Here is a 9,984-nt window from a genome sequence, read left to right on the forward strand (position 1 = left end):
GTGTCACCCTCAGAAGACACACACGGTTGAAGAGGTGATCAGCACATCTGCTCCCCTCCCAAGCACCACCAAAGCCCTCCACATCTCAGGCATCACAGAAGGAAACAAGCAGGAACTATTCTAGAAAGCCTAAACTGCATTCTTGGCAATTGCATAAGCCAAGAATAAAAGGTGTCCCTATAGTTGACCAAATCTCAATTTCTAACTGGAAAATATTGTTAAAACCACCTCCAGATAATGCTCCATCTCATCAATGAATAATGGGTGGGCAGTCGCTCACCTTTCCTCAAACTGAGTCTGTAGTCGTCCCTATACGCAAACTAGGAAACCAGACCAAGCAAGGAACCATTGCCCAATTTCTCTCACACGCAACCTTTGCTAACTGATGGGAAGAACAGCACTGGAAAAATATTACAGTACCTACAGCACGACAATTTTTCACACCCATCCAGTTTGTTCTCGCTGTAATCATTGCACACACTATGTACTTCAGTTGCACCACAAAGTTCTCGGCCCGCATCTCATGGTATGATGGCAGTGGACATACAGAAAGCTTTTCTCAGTTCCACATGAAGCAATCACTTAAAGCATCAGGTTGGCAGGAGCATGTGTTCACATTCTCAACACAATCCAAAGCTTCCTTGGGAACATTACGAACAGAGCCACATGGGACCAGTGCCCTAACCGAACATGTGTGACCCAGGGTACCATCTTGTTGCCTACAGTTTTCAATCTTGTGATGGCAAGACTTCCCAGTTTTCTTGAAACAGTGCCCTCACTAGTGGCGCATTCTACTGGGCAAACGGGAGGACTCAAAAGTGTCCCCAAATTGCTCTCTCAAGAGCAACCATGTTCCAATGGGTGAACAGGAGCAGTTAGGCGATGCCAAGAGCAGTTCAAGCTTCACCCGTGCGAAAAGCAGTGTGTGAAGGGAGTCACAAGACAAGTGCATAATAAGTTAAACCTCGATATAACGAAGTCAGTAAAATCAGCAATTTGCTTCGTTATATAGAAATTTCGTTCAGCCAAAACTCTACCTTTTATGCAAATAAGTACCGTCGCCGATCGATTTTTTTTGCACAGAAAGGGGCCGCAGAATTTTCCAAATGATCAGGACATCGAAAAATGCAAATTTCAATGAGAGAACAATTCATTGATAAATCTGGGAGGCAGTGACAAATGATATGGTTTCATGCCATGTATGTCGACGATATCTTCAAGGCGGTACGAATTAAGCGAAGCCAGCCACACTTCCGTGTGCACTCCGCTTCCGTGGCTGATAGCGTCTCCCGACGAGACGTTCATTTGAGGTAGTATCTCCAGTCATTTGTGCGCAGGCACGAGAGTGAAAATCTGGGGCTTTTGCTCCTTTAATATATGACTCTGCCTAGGCACTACAGAGGAGGTGCCTTAGCGCGTGTTGTAGGCACTTGTCCCCTAGACATACCGGCATTGCGGAGTGTGGCCGAGTTTGTTTACGCTCAGCCATTGGGTGCCCGCGCGGTGAGGCAGCGGGCACGGACGCCCCATTTGGTGATCGCTGTGTTTGAAGGGGCAAGGTTCTGACTGGTGTTGCATAAGTTGCGAGTCACTTTTTTGTCGCGATGACAGATTGCATTTTTTACAAGGACTGCTCCAGGAGGGCACATGTAACTGGCAAACAGAGGCCTCAGGAGATCACCTGTGCAGGTGGTGCACGATCTCCAGGGCACCCAAGGGGTAGCGGGGGGATCAAAGCTGGAAGCAGGGCGGCCCGTGGGTTGGGGCCGCGGAGGCCGAAGCGTGCCAGGGGGTGTCGCATAAAGAAATGGCTGTGCGCGATAGTGGACAGCCTATCTAGTGACACGTTACAATTAATAATAATGACACATTGTTACGATTAGTAAAAAACACGATTGAATAAATATAATTACGTCCAGCTGCCAACTTGTGACGCTAAGTTCAGCACTACCGCGCCCCGCGATTTCTGTAACACCAGTCAGATCATTTCAATTTCTCGTAGAAGTAATGGCCACCTCATCGAGTAATTTAGATCAAGGGTTAGCATTGTGCTATCTGCCATAGGCAATCTTTAAAAAATTTGGGGCAGCTAAAACAAATATCCTGTATAGTGTAATCACTGTGACATCATTGTTAGTAGTGATGTCATCAATGCTTTCTTTGTTGTTTTTCACCAACTGCCCGATTCTGGGCGCATCCTCTATTCTGAGTGTGTGCCATGTTTAAGGCTGATCACCATCATTATGTCACCTCTTTTGCACTGTCAATGCTGTCTTCACAAGCATGACAATGAAGAATTGTATGCCAATGAACCACCATCTCATCAAGAAAAATTTCTATGTGATGCACCTATCATCATCCTTGTTCGGTACATGCACAGACATCACTGCTCTGAAAGCCTGTGTGGAACACAAGACCTTGCAGTAAATGCCCAGTGCTGTTGTTTCTGAATAGCTCAGCAGTTAGCGCGTCCTACTCCCAAATACACAATGCTGCAGTGGCATGGGCTCGACTCCCAGTGGTGGCGTTTGGGGGCAAAGTTTTGTTTTTCCTCACTCTGTGACAATGGTGAAACTGGGGATGACAAGGTGGCCCGACGCGAAAAGTATGTCAATGATAACAATGGTCGTCAATGCAAAAAAAATGGACAGACGAACAAGGTTTACCCGGTTTCAAGCAATTAAATGCTGTCACATTAAAGAACAAAGACAGTGTTTCATCTTTGCCCAACTTTGCAGAAGTAAACAAATAAATCTCTTGATAATGGATCAGGTAAGGAAAGTGAATCTTTATCAAAGGAAACTGTTCCAAGTTGCTCAGTAGGAAGTAGTCTAGCCTGTAACTAGAATACAGGCAAGGACACAATAAAAGCCTAAAGATACACAGAAACGAATGATAGCCAGCTAAGAAAGCCTCTGAAATACTATAGGCACCTCATGTTAAGGTAGGCAATTTCTAAATTTGGAACTTTGTATCAATATGTATCAATGCAGGTAGTGCTAGATTCAGTGCAAATCCAATCATAAAGACGTGAACAGATAAGCTAGACATCTACAAATATTTGTACTGCCATGCATTATATACATACAAAAAAAAAAGATCAATGCCTTTTTTTCTTACATTGCAAAAAATATTGCTCCTTTAAAGTTTCGCAATTGTAATTTTGTTTTTACTATCTTCCTTGCAGGACAGGCTACAACCAACTCTACTAATAAGCATCAATGCCTGCTCTGGTACTTATCTTAAACCAATGACAATAATTTACATATGTTCATACAGAAAAAGCAATTATACTTCACTCACATTTCTTGACAGCATAGTCATGGTACGCCGTGCAGGATCCACCACAGAGTGTTCGCTAGCATAGCAGGTTCGGTCGGCACCCAGAATCTGCACACATACCATAAGTTGCTTATAATTAGGTTGCACAAGTTCAGTACACCTATTAGTTGAAACTACATTATTCCTAAATATTCTCAATTACTATTTAATGCAGCAATGAAAGTGACTTTTTTTCAGTGTTCTTGAACAAAATGTCAGTGAACGGCTGAAAAGATAGTATAGTGACTGCAAGAGGTGCGCTGCTGCGCATACGCATCTCACTCTCCCCAATGTAACCACTACCAGCAGAGATCACCACTGGCTTACGCACATGCGTGTACACACACACACACACACACACACACACACACACACACACACACACACACACACACACACACACACACACACACACACACACACACACACACAATTCGACTGTGGTATTTAACGTACCAAAGTCAACATACCTTCAGTGTTTAAATATTGCCTTACATCTGACATAGATAGACTTCAGAAGATGCAGAAAACGTCTAGCTGTGTTCAGCTTTCAAGCTTTCACCAGAGACATTGCAATCTTGATAATTTCAACAACCATAATTCCCTAAATTTGCGTCCTGTCGTGCTAGCTGACACTTAAATGGACAAAAACTGCGGATATTCAAACACATCAAGGTGTGAGGCTATTTTATAAAATTTCTACCTACCGCTTATCAAAGAAGTATGATGCCCAAACACAAACTTAAATATTTCATTGAAACACAATAGCGCGCTCAGTTGCTTCTCTTTTTCTGTGCAATGCTCAGGATACCCTGGTGCAGTTCTGGCATACGCCAGAGGGATTTCTGCGTATTACGCAATCATGTGAGTCACACGACACTGGTAGGGCCGCTGAACTGCAGCTCCATGTCAAGGGTAATGTCATAGCCACTGGACTACCTGTGGCTGGCGGCTAAAATGAGACTATCGTTATGCTCCCCCTCCAATCTATGTCTATAAATATAACAAAAACAGCTCAAGCTCCAAGCTTTTCTCTGCACCATTAGAACTTGTTTTCACTGCAATAATTTTACCATATGAAAGGCACAGCAATGAAACTGAAACAGGTTGTACAATGCAAAGGTTGAGGAAAATGCCAAACACTGCCTACCTTACAAGTGCAGTTCTTAGTTGTGCAAAAAGTACCAAACGGGCAATGTACGCAACTGCAACCAAAGCCCTTTACAGGGCTAAAGAAGATAATTGTATAGTGGCCTAAATCGAGGGGGCAAAATGAATGCTTATTATAGTTTCAGTTGAGCTTGTTGACAGAGCACATGAAAGCACAAGAAGTGCTATCTTGTCATAGTCCTCATACTCGCACACCAACAAACACCTCAAGCAAATGCACACACACACACACAACAAAGCAGCTTACCCTCTGTGCCCATGTAGGAAATCCCCACGCTGTGCTGATAAGGCGGTGACTCTTGAGGACACCATTGTGGACCTGCCTGTCTACCACATCAATGCCAACCACAGCAGGGTTCATTGGATTGGGATATTTCCGCCATGCAGCCTGGGCAACAGTCTCCCATGGATGGCTGTGTAAAGTGGCAGAGAAAAAAAAATAAGCGCCAGAACAACAAGGCCTTTCCCAAACATTCTCATAAAGCAGTCAATGACAATACATAGAAAGGCATCAAATTCCTCTTATGAAAGCTGCGCAGAAAATTGTACCCTCACTAATGTAACAGTGGGTCAATTACAGACTTTTCCTACACTTTGAGAATATCAAGATAATGCCCACATGAAAACAAAAGAACGACAGTAGCACTGAAGCACTGACACATGTTGCAGCTTTCTCAATTGCCTAGCTTTTGCTTGACAGTGCACAAGATGACACAGGAAGGCATTAAAACAGGGCTTTAAAAATGGTAAGCACAACTGTTTAATGCTACAGTGAACATATGCATATCTGCTGGGAGGCAACTCCCCCCCACCCCCCCCACCCCTCTCAGAAATGGGGGGGGAGTAGGTCATTTGCCCTCCCTTCCACTTTTGTGAGCTGGTAATATGGTGCCTGGAGCCCTGACGATTGCTCGAGTCTACAGAAGCCGCATGAAGCCCTGATAATGGGGGTCTGGCCTCTCCACCAGCTGCATGCGGAGCTTTGGCCACATTGGTTCTTCAGAGCACTCATCACTGGTTTTCATATAGCACACAGGGTCTACTCGGTAACAGCTGGCAAGTTTCCCCCCTCTGCAAGTCAGCAGTAGTCTTTCTAGTCTTGATCTAGGCGGCGATTTGGGCTACTTGGTCTGTCAATAGTGTAAGTGAACCTCAATAGTACTGTTGAGGTTCCCAGTACTTTCAAGACTGCTTTCATTTACTTGGTCGTGAAAGGTGCTCTCACGGTGAAACTGATATAGCACAAAGCGTTCACTTCTCGCTGCGGCGGTCTTCATCACGCCAGCGTTGTCACAGCAAGTGGTCCCATGGTCATCGAGTGAGATGTGTTTTTATTTGCCTTTATGTCCGTGACACCATGCTTGTCATAGGCGTATCTACCGGTTCAGGGGAACACATGCCCCTCCCCCCAACAGTTAGAAGTGAAAGCAAAAAGTAGGCCATTTGCACCTCCCCCCCCTTTATATACACACACACACACACACACACACACACACACACACACACACACACACACACACACTTCTGGAAGCAAGTACTATCAGCTGCACACTGACAAATGCAACAAAACAACAGCTGATGCCAAGTTTCCTCTCAGAATTGCGGCCACATAGGCAAGATTTTATTACGTATCCCCTGCTTGGGCAGCTAGAATTGCGGTTCCGGCACCGCAGCCACCTGCTGTATCAGGTGACGCTCGCTTGGCGGGGTCGCACTATGCAGTTAAGTTACCGTACATTGCAATGCGAGACCTGTCTTGCAAGCCTGCATTGCTAAGAAAGCTGTCGCTGGGCCGTCCAAAACAAGTTTAATCTGCCATCCCTTGCACCATCCCGCATTTGATGGGGCTGTCTAACCTAACCATCTTTGACAACACAATATCTGATTTGCTTTTTAGAAATTATTAGTAATTAATCAGTGCTGCCATTTACACGATTTTCTCACTAGGTTTAGTCACTCTTTTGTCTGCTTATGCAAAATTTTCTATTTAGCAATCAGCGACTGTTGAGTGACTTGAATGAACTATTGGCAATATTTTAATGACTCATAAGTTAGAAAGATTGCTTGAAAAAACGGCGTTCTAGATCGCAGTTGAATATTCAAAAGGTACATGTTAGCAGCCAGAACTCTTTGTACGGCGCATAGGCTCTGTGACCATGATGAATGAACGGTTGCCTTCACATTATTAGTAGCCTCTACATTGTGATTGTGCTTCAGAGCACAGTGGTCATAGCCATCATAGTGCTGACAAAAATGAAGTTTCTTTATTATTTATAAAACCAATCTAAATGTGTTTACATGCTACAGGATCAGTGGTGCCACTAAATCCATTCGACTGGTAGACATGTGCAAGAGTGTCAGAGAGCTAATTTACCAAAACCAAGTGGAATAAACTGTGTTCAGATTTAGAGCACAGCAGGTGAATAAGACATATCAACTGCGTAAAAAAAGTAGTAAATACTGGAACGACTGAGCTCGTTCACGCTTGTCTGAACAAATCAGTTCCATACTGTCACGGTTTTCAGACCAATCAGTACTTCATAGCAGCTTTCAAGTAGATCAAGGGCGAAAGTGTGGTATTTAACCTGTAAAAGCTCGGATAATTGTGATCGCAGTGTTAAAAACGCAGCCAAGCATGTTCCGCAGAACCTAGTTCTGCTGTCACGAATGTCGAGAAGAACAAAAAACTTAGGGATAATGTGCAAATTAAGTGCATTTTCATGCTAGGAAAACTATGGTGCTTGCGTAAACACGACACCGTTAAGGGCCTCGTGTCACAGAAAATCCAACGCCGGCGTCATAGCCGGCCTTGGCGTCCCATGAGCAAAAATTGCCGTATATATTCTATACAGCACTAAAGTTCTTCTATCACTAAAGTTACTCATACCTTGTCTTACATATTTTACAAAGTTATTCCTCGCAATTTTGAGAATGACAACCCACAAACAGATGTCATGAAACAAAACACCGACAGCACATGGCTTTTACTGTTAAATCTTCTCAGACTGAAATGTTTAAAGTGTGAAACAATAACAGAAGATCAGCCCATGCGAAAGGCTGCGTTTCTGCCAGAAAGCTTGCCTTCGTGCATAGCGTTCGTCGCCAGAATTTCCCGGTAAACATTACGGTTACATAAGCTGCAGTTGCCGGGAAGCATGAGAAGCAGTCAGGGATCTTTGAATGCTATCACTTTCCAATCTTAAAGACAAAGCATAAGCATTCTCCAAATTTTTTGTCTCACTTCAGCGATACACTTCAGAAAATATTGGCAACACTAGCCTAATTGTTCATCACGTTCAAGTGAAAACCAGATCTATAGATGACAAAGATAATTTTCACCAATGCATTTTCATTCTTTGTTATTGCAATGGAAATCAATCCGCATAGGAGGCGATCTTTACAGCACGCACCACCTAGCTTGCTTCCGTACGCTTCGGTCAGTCATGAACATGAACTTCTGTATGACCCTCCAATGAATATCTCACAATAAATCAACATGCCATTAACTGATTAAATAAAAGAATGTGTCATTTTTTATTAGCCTGTGGCCGCTAATGCAGCATCTACCTAGCCCCGCTCATACCTGTGTTGTGCGCCAACTCGCTCCGACCCCTTGGCAGGAGCCAGCCGTGTCAGGTTTTGTGGTAAAGCATATGAAAAAGAAGCATGTACTGCAGAAATCAAAGGGGAACTATATACAGGTTTACAGTAGTGCAGCTTCAGTTGTTGACGTGGTGTCTGTGCTGACAGAAAAGCAGTGTGAGAGCGATCCCAGGCTGCACATATTGCAAAGATCACTTTCCAATCTGCAAACTTTCTCTCTCTTTGTGTGTGTGTGTGTGTGTATACATTATATATATATATATATATAGAGAGAGAGAGAGAGAGGGAGATGGCTTGCCCAAGCAAAATAAACAAAATACATTTTGTTGTTTATCAACCACACTCTCGTTTACAATTTGCGTTTCATTCGTGAAAAGATTCCTGGGCCGGGTGTAACTTTGCAAAAGTAATGAACAAGTCTCTCGACAATGGATCAGGCAAGGAAAATCATACTTTATCGAAGGAAACAGCTGTTTCAAGTTGCTCAGACAATTGGTGATGGTACTCAATGCGCACGACGGGAACTAAATTTTGAGTTCTAACCAACGACGCGCTACCAAGCGAGCGGAACATTTCCAGTGTTATCAACAAGACCGTGACGTCACGCTATGGCGGAAATCCCCGCCGCACTGTACGGAGGGGCTCTCCGACAAGTCGGATATTGAAAGAATACTGAGATAACAAATCTGAGTTGCTGCATGACGAAATGCACGACGTCGTACATGGCGCCCTTGGGCGAAGCTACCCTGAAGTTGTCTGACCGGGGAGCGCAACGGCCTACATGCCATGCATGCTCGTCGTGATTTCGCCACACAACGGGGATGCCGAGTTAGCTTTATAATAACATACGTATTTCCCAAAAATTTACAACACTTAATGTCACCTCAACTACATAACGACTCGTCTTCACACTGTTACACAGTGTACCGCAAGTCCATCGAACGACCGTGTCGCTGCACAAGTTTGGGCTAGGTTGGTGCCGACAACTATATGCCAGAAGCAGTAAACATTTGTTTTATTACTACAAACGTTGCTTTACGTTCACGGCGTTATTCACAACTAGCGAAGAGTACAGTGAACAACGAGCACTGCACCTGTCAGGCAAAACAACTTGCATCAGATTCCCAAGGTCGAAGACGGCGCGCACTTACTTGAATGTATGTTCTGACGTCCAGATTTTCATTTCAAGCGTTTCTTTCCAATAGTTGACGTTCAGTAACCGTTACAAAAGCGTTGAAGTGCGAAGGTGTCTTTTAGGTGCTCCAAATTCAAGAAATAGTGTCGTTTTTGAATGAATCGCGACTAGCTGTAGCTAGCTTTACTCTGCTGCTTGCGGCTCCGGCGAGTCTTGGCGGAAAAAGGAAGTGTGTCCAAGTCACAACAGCTAACGTTCAATGACGAACTTCCGGTATTTTTACAAACTGTTTCGGTTTCGTTTTTTTTCTTCATGTTTGTTCACAACGTTGTCTGTATCTATGTGAACATTTCGCGTTATTCTGTTGCGCTAACGTGTATCACGTAGCAGTGACCTTAAGTCAACAATACACTGCAGTGCGCTTCTCTGCCTACTCTGCTTCACAGCCGATTCTCACTGCGGTGAGAAAAATGCTGACAGTCTTGCGAAAGTAGCGCTGAATATAAAACTAACGTTACGATAACGTTATGAAAGTTTACGAACAAAACACAGTTCGACGATATGCTGAAATTTAAAACTGAGTATTATATTGCAATCTACCCAACGTTGACTCTACCTTATAATCTCGGAAAAATCTCAGTTATGAAAGGTAGGCAAGCGGTGGCGCTGTTGACAGCAGCGATGGCTTCAGAATGGGTAGGCGTTTGGATGATAACTTGTTTGTTCTTACTCAGTGTATTGAAATTTCAAAAGCA

The 9,984-nt window shown here is 43.9% G+C and overlaps 1 protein-coding gene across 3 annotated transcripts in view; it reads right to left on the minus strand.

Moving 5' to 3' along the window:
* The window catches only part of slmo (PRELI domain containing slowmo), a 50,334-nt gene extending 40,874 nt beyond the window's left edge, over positions 1-9,460 (minus strand). For all 3 annotated transcript variants that reach the window (XR_008608977.1, XM_050194919.2, XM_055062732.1), the window contains exons 1-3: positions 9,246-9,460; positions 4,739-4,904; positions 3,304-3,390 (exon numbers count right to left, since the gene is read on the minus strand). Coding sequence is in view for 2 of the 3 variants with exons in the window: in XM_050194919.2 (XP_050050876.1) it covers positions 3,304-3,390; positions 4,739-4,904; positions 9,246-9,277 (285 nt within the window). In the remaining variant the exon portion in view is untranslated. The remainder of the gene's footprint in view (positions 1-3,303; positions 3,391-4,738; positions 4,905-9,245) is intronic.
* Between the last annotated feature and the right edge of the window lie 524 nt (positions 9,461-9,984).

This window comes from Dermacentor andersoni, chromosome 1 (genome assembly GCF_023375885.2).
Source record: "Dermacentor andersoni chromosome 1, qqDerAnde1_hic_scaffold, whole genome shotgun sequence".
Lineage (NCBI taxonomy): Eukaryota > Metazoa > Arthropoda > Arachnida > Ixodida > Ixodidae > Dermacentor > Dermacentor andersoni.